The sequence below is a fragment of the Neltuma alba genome, unplaced genomic scaffold, assembly GCF_004799145.2.
Source record: "Neltuma alba isolate B1F8T4 unplaced genomic scaffold, ASM479914v2 tig00003320_pilon, whole genome shotgun sequence".
NCBI classification, from domain to species: domain Eukaryota; kingdom Viridiplantae; phylum Streptophyta; class Magnoliopsida; order Fabales; family Fabaceae; genus Neltuma; species Neltuma alba.
The window spans coordinates 26,997-39,548 of NW_021633236.1; the positions used below are offsets into that span (position 1 = coordinate 26,997).

At 33.0% G+C, this 12,552-nt stretch overlaps 2 protein-coding genes across 2 annotated transcripts; one reads left to right on the top strand and one right to left on the bottom strand.

Annotated features, from left to right (window-relative positions):
- Positions 1 to 2,280: 2,280 nt before the first annotated feature.
- On the bottom strand, positions 2,281 to 4,775 carry LOC114741219 (universal stress protein PHOS34-like). The gene is made up of 4 exons (XM_028929473.1): positions 4,583 to 4,775; positions 4,088 to 4,200; positions 3,217 to 3,335; positions 2,281 to 2,368 (listed from the first exon to the last, which is right to left on the bottom strand). The coding sequence occupies exons 1-4, from the start codon at positions 4,773 to 4,775 to the stop codon at positions 2,281 to 2,283; spliced, it is 513 nt and encodes a 170-aa protein (XP_028785306.1).
- Positions 4,776 to 6,434: 1,659 nt separating this feature from the next.
- LOC114741216 (aldehyde dehydrogenase 22A1-like) lies at positions 6,435 to 12,280 on the top strand. The gene is made up of 14 exons (XM_028929469.1): positions 6,435 to 6,710; positions 6,785 to 6,832; positions 7,085 to 7,188; positions 7,963 to 8,090; positions 8,389 to 8,511; positions 8,797 to 8,950; positions 9,246 to 9,349; positions 9,435 to 9,513; positions 9,851 to 9,946; positions 10,089 to 10,226; positions 10,624 to 10,839; positions 11,048 to 11,239; positions 11,417 to 11,560; positions 11,641 to 12,280. The coding sequence occupies exons 1-14, from the start codon at positions 6,599 to 6,601 to the stop codon at positions 11,794 to 11,796; spliced, it is 1,794 nt and encodes a 597-aa protein (XP_028785302.1). The 5' UTR covers positions 6,435 to 6,598; the 3' UTR covers positions 11,797 to 12,280.
- Positions 12,281 to 12,552: the final 272 nt, after the last annotated feature.

Sequence of the window (12,552 nt, forward strand, 5' to 3'; positions counted from 1 at the left end):
CTTATTGGGTTGACTCTTTTGAGTGTAATTACTTGTATATTCTGAAGATGTTATCCATGTGAAGTAATGATTTCTCCTCTTGTTTCCTTCTTTTGTCTAATTAATGATCTCAATCAATCTGTTGATTGATTTGATAATTTAAGAAACAAATCATTAAATCATTAAATTATATAATACCTCATGTCCTTAATATAACAATTAACTTCATTTTTTATTGGGAGAATGACATAAGAAGATAGAAATTACAAATCCCAAATCAGATTTGGTAACACAATTTTATTTGGTATTAACAAGTCTGAACTTACAAATGATAACAAATTTTGGTTGACATTTCTTGTTTGGCATTTACAAAATTTCAACTTCTTTTTTTGTCATTGTCCCTTTTTAAGTTAGCTCTAAATATAAGATCTCAATTTATTTTGTCTTTTATATTTATTCATTTTTTCTCAAAATAATTCTTATAGTAGTTGCACATGTTAAAGATTTCATGAAATAGTAGTTCTAACTAATACATATGATTAGCAATGATATTTTAAGAAAGACAATACTTATTTATTACAAATGACTAACTTAACAAATTTTCTTAATTTACTTAAATTAATCAATTAACTCTTATATTAAGAATCGGAGGGAGTACGTACATAGAGATAGGGTCTTACAAATTGACAACTGTACGTGGAGTCAAATATATTTCCTTTTGATAATTGTTGGGTCTTGTGTGTATATATATGTGTATATGCATGTATTAATTAAGAACAATATAAAAAAAAAAAAGTCTTGAATATGATATAAAAATGAAACAAATTAGGTTAAGGCTCATTAAATCATCAAGCACCTTAGGGCCTGTTTGGTTTGAGGGGAGGGGAGGGAGGGGGGGAGAGGTAGGGGAGGGGAAGGGAGGTTTCATCCTCCCCTTGTTTGGTTTGATTAAAAAGGAGGGGAGGAGAGGGCTTTTATGATCCCTTGTTTGGTTCAAGGAGGGGAGGGGAGGGATAGTAATAATCAATTTATCATTTTATCCTTACATATTAATTTATGTTTTTTATTGATATATTATATAAATTAATTTACATCTTAATTTAAATTATATAATTTAATAAAAATTCAGTCTTATCATGTTAATATGTGTATTAAAAAATTGGTATAGTAATTTTTTATTCTAATTAATATAATAATATATTTAAAATAATCAAATTAACAAATTTTATATGCTATAAGAAAAATGAAATTTTATTTTCTTTAGGCTATCTTTTTTTCCAGCTTTAAAATATATTTAATAAATAATATATGTATAAAAAACAATTAATTTTATAATATTATAATTTTTTATTTAAATATTTTTTATTTTTGAATAATTTTTATAATATATTTTTAATTAAATAATGTATATATTTTTTATTTTTTTTACTTAGGATAATATATTTTTTATTTGAAATAAATATTATAATAATATATTTTATGGGTAGAAGTGAAATATTAAAAAAACCATAAAGGCATAATGGTCTAAGATTTTGGCTCCCCTCCAAAAACCCCCAATTTGGAGGGGAGCCAAAATGAGGGGAGGGAAGGGAGGGGAGGGGAGGGGACATTTTAGCTCCCTCCCCTCCAAAATTTTTAACCAAATGAGGGGAGGGGTTCATTTTCCCTCCCCTCCCCTCCCCTCCCCTCCAACCAAACACACACCCTTAAAGTATTTTTTTCAAGTATGCTTGATATTATAATATTTTATGACGAAATTAAACTACAAAATATGTTAGGACATGGGATGCGCCTGAAAAAAAATACTTCATTATAAGTTGGAGGCATTGGAGTGCTATGCAAGAGAAGTTTGAATTAATTTAGATCATCTTATTTTTAAGTGATTATCCATTGTAGCATTGTGGTGTATGAGATAAGTTTTAAGTCAGATTATCTTAAAATATTTTTTTAAGTACTTATCAGGATTCTCCAAATAAGTTAATCTGCATACCTTTTTTTTTTTTTTTCTCTCATCAATAGGGAGGGGCACGTATCATATTTTAATTTTTATACAAAGTTTAAGCAATAAAATTATAATAATGATGATAATCAATAAATAATATAATAATACTAATTGTGATTTTTGTATTTTATTTAAATAATATTAATTAATATACAATATTTTAAAAAAATATAAAAGTTGACAATATTTGGAAATATTCTGAACTCCTTATAAATGCAAGACTAATTACTCTAATTAATATTTGATGAAGACGGCAAAAATAAAAATTAAGTGTTCCGGTCAAAAACAAAAAATTAAAATTAAGGGTGCCGATCAGAGGATTTCACCACAACCACGGGACAAGAGGCATGATTCACAACATAATTGCTTACACTGCCCATTAACGCCCTGCAAGAAGAAACAATAACGAAGCAATAATTAATCATCCAAATCAAGCATTTGCTATTTCATTTTAGTGTAAAGTACTACATCCGGTCCTTAATATAAGACCTTATTTGACTTTTATTTTGGTTCTAAATATAAGACCCCAATCCACTTTGTCTCTCATATTTATATATATATTTTCCAAAGTAGTTCTTCTAACAATGATAGTTCTAGTTAATACACTTGATTAGCAATGATATTTTAGGAAAGACAACACCTATTTAGGACAAATAACTAACGCAACCTACTTCTTTAATCTCTTCAAATTAGTCAACTGACTCTTATAATTATGACTGGAAGTAGTATAATTTATCATTAAATTATTAAAGTGTAAACAATAACCTTAGTTTGATGGTAAAAAAAAAAAACCTTAGTTTACTAATTTCACTGTTTGCGCCACTCAAATTATCCATTAATTTAGTAAGTACAGGTAAATAATAAAACAATGCTATATAAACTCCCTCATTCTTATTTATAAGGTTTAAAATTGAAAAATATGTGCGATCCATTTTTTTATAAGCTTCAATTTATGTTTGATTTAACATTTAATGTATTTTTTTAAATTTGCTCTTAATTATTTGTTTTCTCTTTCTTTTAATCTTTTATCATACATTCTTTCATTACATTTCCCCATGCATTTTTTCATCATTTTTTAAATTTATTATAAAGATATTATTTTAAAAATAAAAGTCTATTTTTACCTATTTATTAGTATTATTTTTAATTAATTTTAACTGATTTTTTATTATAGACAGACTAGTTATTTGAAGATAATAGAGGGGAAACGCACGAGTTATACAGCAGATTGGTACCTTTTGAGGGTGCCAAGGCCTCTGTTCCCTACCGCGAGGAAGTCCAAAGGTATGTTACCAATTGCTTCACATAACTTCTCTCTCGCATCTCCCCAGTAGACCTTCATCACTATCTCAACCTGCTCATTTTAATTACCGAACATTATTTTCAGCAAATCACGCTTCTTTCTTGAGGTATATGTAAATCACAATGCTGGTACTCTTGCTAATGATAATCAATATATATATATTTACTACATACTTTCAATACTTAATATAAAAGTTATATAAGTAATTTGGGATATAAAAAAATTAGTTAAGTTAATTATTTGTTGTGTTAGTCTTTTTAAATTATTTTTTTTTCAATTATGTGTATTGGATGATTGAACTAATTTCCTAAAAAAACCCCTCATGATAAATAAAAATATTTTGAAAAAAATATGAAAAACCGAATAGATTAAAGTTTTATCTTAGGACCAAATTCAATCCTAGCTAATTCTTATATTAAAAATAAATATTGGAATTGTTCACAAAATGGTAAATATTACTGCTTCCCGTCTTGGGTCTTGTATAACAAATACAATCGAGAATCTTCAATTCCAAGACTTCATATGGATTTGGTTTGCTGATTTTTATTTCCTTGGATTATCACCAAGTTGTAATAAGCTATTTAAGTTTAAAAATTTAAGACTCTAATATATTCTTTGATAATAGTTTCTATTACATTTCTTCTAGATTATCCATGCTTTTTAAGAAAATAATCCAAATTCCAGTGGAACCGGATCCCAATTAGAAAAACATGATTTTCTTTATTCATATACCAGGACACTTTAGAATAAGAGAAGAAAAGCTCAGGTCAAAAAAAAGAATAAGAGAAGAAAAGCAATTGTACCTCTTTCTTCTGGTTTTCTGCATTTTTGACAATATCCAGAGTTGCATCTTCGGGTTTCACCCCATATTTTTTCATTACAACAGGATCGGTGAATTGGCTTGCAGGTATCAGAGCTGGATACATTAGACCAGGATCAAGAACACTCCCTTGATTGTGATGGCCAAATATAGACAGAACAAGAATAATAATCCTGACTTTATCAGAGCACATTGTCTGTCAAGTTGGTGTTTCATCATTCTTATCTTTCGAAGTAATTTCAGGGGGAGATGAAATTAATTTCCATGTAAACAATTTCTGGCTAAATTGTGCAAAATTTTCCTCAATTTGAGTAATGTACATACAAATTCCACTGCCAATTCCTTTAAAACTCAGACTATAGATCTTCTCAAAAGTTTCAAATTCGCGCAAATGTCTATTTGCCTGCCCAAGCACAACCGTGAAAATTTTCCCGAGAAACAGAGCGGGAGAGAGAGATCAGAGATAGAGATTAATTACGAGGTCCAGTAGTTTCCCAAAGCTGCATCTCGCCGTGCTCGTAGAATTGTTCGGGGAGAATGACGACGAGGATGAGGGTATCTCCGTCGCGAACGGCGTTATCCACCGCCCATTTGAGTGCTAGATCGCTGCACGGTGAGAAATCCACAGCCACCCCCACTCTTCTTCCAGAAGATTCTTGAGCTTTATCCATGGACGTGGGCGAAGCCTGGCGTTACGAGAGAAACCACTTCTTCGCTTATTGTATTACCAAATGCTCTTTGATTATTCGATCCTTCAAGTTAACGGCGAAGAAAAAACAACCAAAATTCGAGGCAGAAGAATCGAGTCGAAGACCAAGCGATAAGCGCGCGCACAGTTACGCACGACTTGTGACAAAAATGGAAGAGCCATGTCGCGGCAAGCAGGTCATTTATTAAGGTTAAATTATTAAAAAAAAACTTTAAAACAATAAATAATTTTTTTTATAAACTTATAAATAATCTTCATGTTGTTAATTATTGTGTTGATTTACCTTTTTAAACTTTGAGTCATGTGGGCATAAATTCATTGCCATATTATGATTTTCTGATGAAATATCGGAAAGATTAATGACACAAGAATTATTTACAAAACTATGGTATTTATTTATCGATTAGCTTGTTTTTAAAATATAAGAAATTCATGACATTATTTAATTTCAAATTAAGATTATATTATCATGTATAATATAAACATGAGATATTTGTGCTATTTCGGTCAAAAAAGAAGAAGAGATATTTGTGCTATTTATTATTTATAAAATGGTGGTATTTTTTAAAATAAATTTTATATCTACTGACATGATGTTCAATTTATTGTAGCATGAATAAAATTTTTATTATTGTCATAATATTCTAGGTGGGTGTTATTCTGCTTAATAAAAGTTTTATCATCGCTGGTGAAAAAAGGTGCGGGTTCCTTTTTTTAATATGGTTTTTTTATGTTTCAACCCCTGAAAAAAATAATTTCATCTTTTTAATTAATTTTTTATTTTAGTAAAGACTTTTTGTTGACGCTTTGTAATTATCTTTATAAACTCTCATTTAGTATGGCTGTGCAAGGGAAGGTAAATTATTATTTCTTTTAAATACATCTGTACAGAGAATCAAATATCAAATATTATATGTAATAATATGATTATAAGATTTTATTACACGGTCCTGAATTTTGAAACTAATTTATGATCTATTTTCCATTTCACTTCAAAATTTTGACTTGGAAACGAAAACCAAAAAAAAAAAGTCAAATTTTTTTAAAAAATATTTGCATGTTAGTTAGCTAGGAAATACTCCTCCGGTCCTTATTATAAGACCCAATTTGACTTTTTATTTGGTCCTAATTATAAGACCCAATCCATTTTATCTCTTATATTTATATATTTTTTTCAAAGATAATCCTTCTAATAATGATAGTTTTAGCCAATATACTTAATTAGCAAGGATATTTTAGGAATAACAACACTTATTTATTATAAATAATCAACTTAACTTACTTCCTTAATCTCCTCAAATAAGTCAATTGGGTCTTATAATTAGGACCGGAGGAGTAGCTTAGAATTCTAGCTTATATAATAATGTGAGAAATATAATAATGTTTTAAAAATGTTTTTACGCCAAAAAAAAATGTGAGAAAGTTTTCTTAATGTTCAACACTTGTTATCTGACTTACCTCACTTCTGCAATTCTACGCAAAATACACTAAAAATCTCATTTCTGCTCTATGAGTGAGAGGAAGGAAAGGGGAAGCACATCGAATCTGATTTTGGCTGCAGGGCTTAAAAGTCATATTTCCGATCGCAAGTAATAAATTCTAGTTCTGTTTCCTTTCTTATTTCTCTCCATCGTCATCTCAAAGCTTTCGCAGATTCCTTGAGTGGCTTCGGCCACTGTCCTGAATCAATACTCTCTCTGCAACTTTATATGTGCCTCTAGCATCTGAAACCCTAGCGAGGTGGTTTTCTTCCTTCAAGCGACGCTCTGAATCGGCGAATTCTCGATGGCATTGTGGTGGTCCGTGCTCGTTTTGGCATTCGCTTATGCCATCTGCAGGTTCCTCTTCATGCTCATTCCTCCCAAAGTTCCTTCCATCGACGTCGATACATCTGATGGTACTTTCACTCTCACTCTCTTTCTGTGCTCACACCTGTAAGATGTGTTGTAATGTGAATTTTGGTGGTGACAGTGTTGGATGATGGAAATCAAGCGCAGGAGAATAGCTTTATATATGTGAGTCTTATTTTTACTTGATAACCATCTTCATTGATCATTCGCTCTGCATCGGCATTTTGGCCGATCTCTTTTTAACAATCAATTCGTTTTGAGTTCAATGGTCAGTGAATGTTATCTGACCAGTATAACTTTGGTCAGCTAATCAGTGCATTTTATGAACTGACTTCTTTTCAATATAACACTGAATATTATGACTTGAGATTTGTTGAAGATGCTCTAATACGGAGACTCTGGCCTATCACGTCTACCTCAGGTACCTCCGAGGGACAAGCGCAGCAATCGGGCAAGAAAGTTCAATGCTATGAACCTGCGACAATGAAATACTTGGGATATGTTCCCGCGCTGACACCTACTGAGGTTGGTGAACCAATGCATTTTAGCAACGGACAAATGCTTGCGAGTTATAACATGAGGTGTCTTTTAGTCTAAGCAGAGCCAATTATTTACGATGCAATTTTTATATTTAGTAGTTTTTGTTTGAGTTTGATATTAAGAAATGACTTGGACATTGGTTTAGGTGACTTGGAATGTACAAGTTCATCATTGTTGATAAACTAGTCACATAAGAAGCCATGCTGAAGGAAATTTGACTTGTCATAGTTTCTAGCTAAACATGTGCCCTAAAGTTTTCATTAAGATATTTTTGCATTCTTGTTTATGTTGAAGTTCAAATTCAATAAACTTCGTTTATATTATATGTTAATTGCTCGCACAACTAGAATTTGGTCCCATTTTCCTTAAGTTGACCCTATTCTGGTTCCCCATTGACTTTTGTTGTTGACAAAATGTTCCATATGCTTTTGTTATGCCAATTATCTGATTGTATAGACCAAGTTATATACTCCTCCGGTCCTAAATAGAAGGCCCACTTTGTAGCGTAAATTACACTACAAAATGGGTCTTGTATTTAGGAGCGGAGGAGTATCTCACAGTCACAGTAGCCAATCGATCCTCTTATATCCTTCCACATGGAAATATTGATGGCAAATGACATTACACAAATTGATGAGAAGAAATATTAATTCACTAGGCCCAAATGTTGTGAACCATCATAAGATAATTTGCTATTTTTAATAAATTTATTCAAACATTCAAAGAAATTTACTCGGATCATTTTGCATGTATGGAAAGGTCAAGGAGCAGGTGGCCAAGGTGAGGAAGGCACAGAAAATGTGGGCAAAAACCAGCTTCAAGCAAAGACGTCAGTTTTTGCGCATACTCTTGCAGTATATAATCAGACATCAGGCACTTATATGCGAGTAAGAGCATTTTTATTCTTGGTTGTAAAAAGAGGATTTTAACTTTTCAGTGACTGGTGAGGATTTGGTGGAAAACCATGAAGAAATATTCCAGAAATGAAGTTGGTCTTAATGTAAAAATATCAGAATCTAAAAGCACTTACAGAACTAAAATGTTGGTTGTCGTATTCGGGGTAACATGCACACATTAATAAATGCCCTTTTCTTTTTAAAAAAAAAATCATGTGGCCTAAGCTTTGTAAATTTTTGGTTTCTTTTGATAACAAATTGGACATATTTTAACTCTAGTTTTTGTTAGGATATCTTCACGTGATACTGGAAAGACAATGGTAGACGCTTCTTTAGGAGAAATAATGACAACATGCGAGAAGATCAATTGGCTGCTGTCAGAGGGTGAGAAGTGGCTAAAACCTGAATACCGGTATGTGCTTTAATTGTTTTATTTTCTATTTCATATTATATTTTCTTGTCTTGTTGAGACTATGAAATACTGTAGTTGTCATTTTCCTTCGCATAAATTGGCTTTTGTCATGGTGGATGATCTACCTTAATATTTGGTTTTGCTTATTTTGCTCCTTTTACACATGCATAAAAAAGTTGTTTCTTTTTTGAATGCGTGTGCCTATTTAATATTAATATTTCCAATGGAAAATTGCAGACTGAGTTCAGTTCCATGTATTGCTTTATATGACTCCTGATTTTGCAGATCTTCTGGACGTTCAATGCTTCATAAAAGAGCTAGAGTAGAATTTCACCCCCTTGGTGTTATTGGTGCCATTGTTTCCTGGAACTATCCGTTTCACAACATTTTCAATCCTATGCTGGCAGCACTCTTCTCTGGAAATGGCATTGTGATTAAGGTATCCAATTTTGAACTACCTGCTTATCCAAAAATTTCTTCATGCTTGTGTTCTGTCTTCTTAGATTTTATTATTGATTTTGGTAGTATTACAGGAATTAGGCTATATCCCATTGCAAACCGATATTCTACATACAATCTTGTTGGTATATAGTGGTTATTTTATTCCATGACAAGGTGAAAACTGAAAATAAATAATTGGAATTCTTAGAAAGTTGGAATTCCGACATGTGTACTTTGACTTCTATGTTTAGGTTTCTTCCATTGACAGGAAACCATGTTCTACTGATTTGTAGATATCAGAACATGCAAGTTGGTCTGGATGCTTTTATTTCCGGATCATCCAATCAGCCCTTGCTGCCATAGGTGCTCCAGAGGATCTTGTTGAGGTGATAACAGGGTAAAGCCTTCTTATCGTCCCTGATTCCTTTATTTTGTGGTATTTTTGTTTCTTTGGCATGAACCATACATACATTCCTTGCCAGGTTTGCAGAGACAGGAGAAGCGTTGGTCTCCTCTGTGGATAAAGTTATATTTGTTGGATCACCTGGTGTTGGTAAGATGGTATGATTACTCTGGCCAATGGATGGATTCACCCTATTTCTTTCCCGAATCAAATCTTATTTTCCATAATTTCATTTTCAATCCTGGAAAATAGCTTTTGTTATTAAGCATAGTGTATATTGGACATAGATTCTGATAAGGCAAATTCTTCTAGACCTTAAGCTGTATTATACCTCTGACCGTGGATGCTGTTCGTCATGAGCTAAATCAGCTCATGGGGATACATCTGAATTCTCCTATTCTTAAAATATTCTTCATTTATTTTAAGGTGGTGTCTGCTCTCCTAGTTTCTAAGTAATCTTTTGACTCTATTTACATGCTAAATATATTTGTGCAGATAATGAAAAATGCTGCTGACACGCTTATACCAGTAACTCTTGAGCTTGGCGGAAAAGATGCATTTATTGTGTGTGAAGACGTAGATGTGGACCATGTATGAATTCTCTAACACCTGATTCCCTGAAGCTTTGGACATCACTATTGACCCTTCATTTGGCGAATTACTTTTAATTGCTTACCCAAGCCTTACTTTTCAGCACCATGATTTTAACATGTAATAAATCGGCTGAATATAGGTTGCACAAATTGCTGTCAGAGCTGTTCTGCAGTCAAGTGGACAAAATTGCGCTGGGGCTGAGCGATTTTATGTCCACAGGGATGTCTATGCATCTTTCATCAGTAAAGTGACCAAAATCATAAAGTCCGTTACATCTGTAAGTGTTTCTTAAGCCACTTTAGTTGTAAAATATGTTATGGAGCTACTAATACATCAATCACTTGTGTGCGCACTTGATTCTCACTGAGTTATTACTTTTCAGGTTGTTTTTACACCTTTTGTTTATTATCGAATTCAGTAAAACTTACATGTGATTTGGGATATATCATATCATCCTCTATGTTTTACTTCCGCACGACTTAATCGTTTGTTCTTTTTTCTTATTTTTTTTCTCTATATTTTCTATCCTTTACAGAGCTTTGGATGGTTTCTGATTTAAGTGATTGGCACCAATTAATTAACGTCAAGTTCATATGCCCTACCTTGAGTCTGGAGCAAACTGTGTTTGTTCTCCAAATATCAGATAATTCAAATTTCCAGTCAATATCTTGCAGGGCCCGCCACTTGCTGGAAAGTATGATATGGGAGCTCTCTGCGTGCACGAACATTCTGAAAAGCTCGAAACCCTTGTTAATGATGCTTTAGACAAGGGAGCTGAAATTGTTGCCCGAGGAAGTTTTGGCCATATTGGTGAGGATGCAGTTGATCAGTTTTTCCCTCCGACTGTGATTGTAAATGTGAATCATTCAATGAGATTGATGCAAGAAGAGGTATAAACTAGCAAAGCTCATTATTATCTCTTCTTTTGCTTTTCGTTTTCCATTTTTATTATTTCTATTTCTGTTAAGTGCTATCTTTATTGATATCATGTCATACATGTATGAAAACTATATGCTTGGATTTGAGAATTTGCTTTCTGTTTCTTAAGTTCTGGTAAATGGTTTGCTCGAATCATCTGTGCATTTGAATGACATACAGGCATTTGGACCAATCATGCCAATAATGAAATTTAGCTCTGATGAGGAGGCTATCAAGCTTGCAAATGATTCAAAGTATGGGCTTGGCTGTGCTGTTTTCTCAGGCAATCAAAGCCGGGCTAGAGAGATAGCTTCACAGATACATTGTGGAGTGGCTGCAGTTAATGATTTCGCAGCAACATATATGTGCCAGGTAAATTTAATATAACGTTTAATTTCCATTTATCTGCCTCTTAGTGGGAGAGGGATTAGTACCAACAGTATGATTTTTGTTTTTCTTTTCGCTGAATTTAATACCCAGTTACTAGTGAACGAAGTGTTTACTTTTTATGATGTTACAATTGAGTTAATGATGCATTATGATTTTCAGTCCCTGCCATTTGGAGGTGTGAAACATAGCGGATTTGGAAGATTTGGTGGTGTGGAGGGACTGCGAGCTTGCTGCCTCGTAAAATCAGTTGTAGAGGATCGATGGTGGCCCCTTATCAAGACTAAGATACCCAAGCCTATCCAGGTAGTTTGGATGACATTTTTATTAGAACAATTCTGTTTCTGACCTTAAATACCAACTGGAATGGTCTCTCTTTGCCACAGTATCCCGTTGCAGGGAATGGATTTGAATTTCAGGAGTCACTTGTTGAAGCACTTTATGGTCTTAGCATGTGGGACCGTTTGCGGGCATTGGTGAACGTTTTAAAAATGCTTACCGAGCAAAACTCTCCCAGCAACAGTAAGAAATTGAAGGATTGACAAGGTCAGGTGGGGCAACATGCTCTAATGAAATACTATTTTCATTTTCAAATAACCAGGGGCTTTTGACCACGAGTTTTTATCTGCTACTTCAAATTTAGTCCCTGTAAATGTCCTTGGCTCTGCCATTTTCACTGCACGCATTTGCCAATATTTTACAGCTTGCTGATGGATGTTAGGGGGGTCCTTCTTGTCACTAGGCATGTTAATGAAAATCAAGGAAACTTGCTTATGGAAATGCTGATTCTCGTAAGTGGCAACGATTTGGGAGGCTTAACTGGATCCTTAGTTATAGAGAATGCATATGACCTATCTTTTTTAAATTGACTGTGACTGCCTGAATGTTTTGTGGAATAAATTGAGAGGATATGGATTTGTGTTGGGAGACTTGGAGGACATTGAACAGTTCAATGTCTCCATACAAGATAAAAATCTCGTAACAAGGGAAAACAAGTTCATTAATGTATACTTCTTTGTTCCACTATCTGTGTCAACCGAAGCTGCGTGATTTTCTTCTTGTTTTTTTTTTTTTTTGAGATTTTGAGTGGGTCTGGGCTGCAAGATTCTCAACTGGACACGGTAGAGCTGCGTTTGTTTGGAAGATGGGCCCACATTCCCCAAAAATATCCAGAAATTAGATCCGGCATAATTACCCATGGAGAGGACAAGTTCCTTATAAAGTAGCAAATTGAAATTCAAATTTTCAGAGGTTTCTATATTTAGTATTTGATAGTGTTTTGAATAGGATATTTTTAC

Coding starts and splice junctions, on each gene's coding strand:
- LOC114741219 (XM_028929473.1), bottom strand. CDS start 4,775: ATGGATAAAGCTCAAGAATCTTCTGGAAGAAGAGTGGGGGTGGCTGTG. Junction 4,201..4,582: donor TTGGGAAACTACTGGACCTC/GTAATTAATCTC, acceptor TAATGTATCCAG/CTCTGATACCTGCAAGCCAA. Junction 2,369..3,216: donor GGCCTTGGCACCCTCAAAAG/GTACCAATCTGC, acceptor TTCTTCTTGCAG/GGCGTTAATGGGCAGTGTAA.
- LOC114741216 (XM_028929469.1), top strand. CDS start 6,599: ATGGCATTGTGGTGGTCCGTGCTCGTTTTGGCATTCGCTTATGCCATC. Junction 9,514..9,850: donor CACCTGGTGTTGGTAAGATG/GTATGATTACTC, acceptor ATATTTGTGCAG/ATAATGAAAAATGCTGCTGA. Junction 10,227..10,623: donor TCATAAAGTCCGTTACATCT/GTAAGTGTTTCT, acceptor AATATCTTGCAG/GGCCCGCCACTTGCTGGAAA.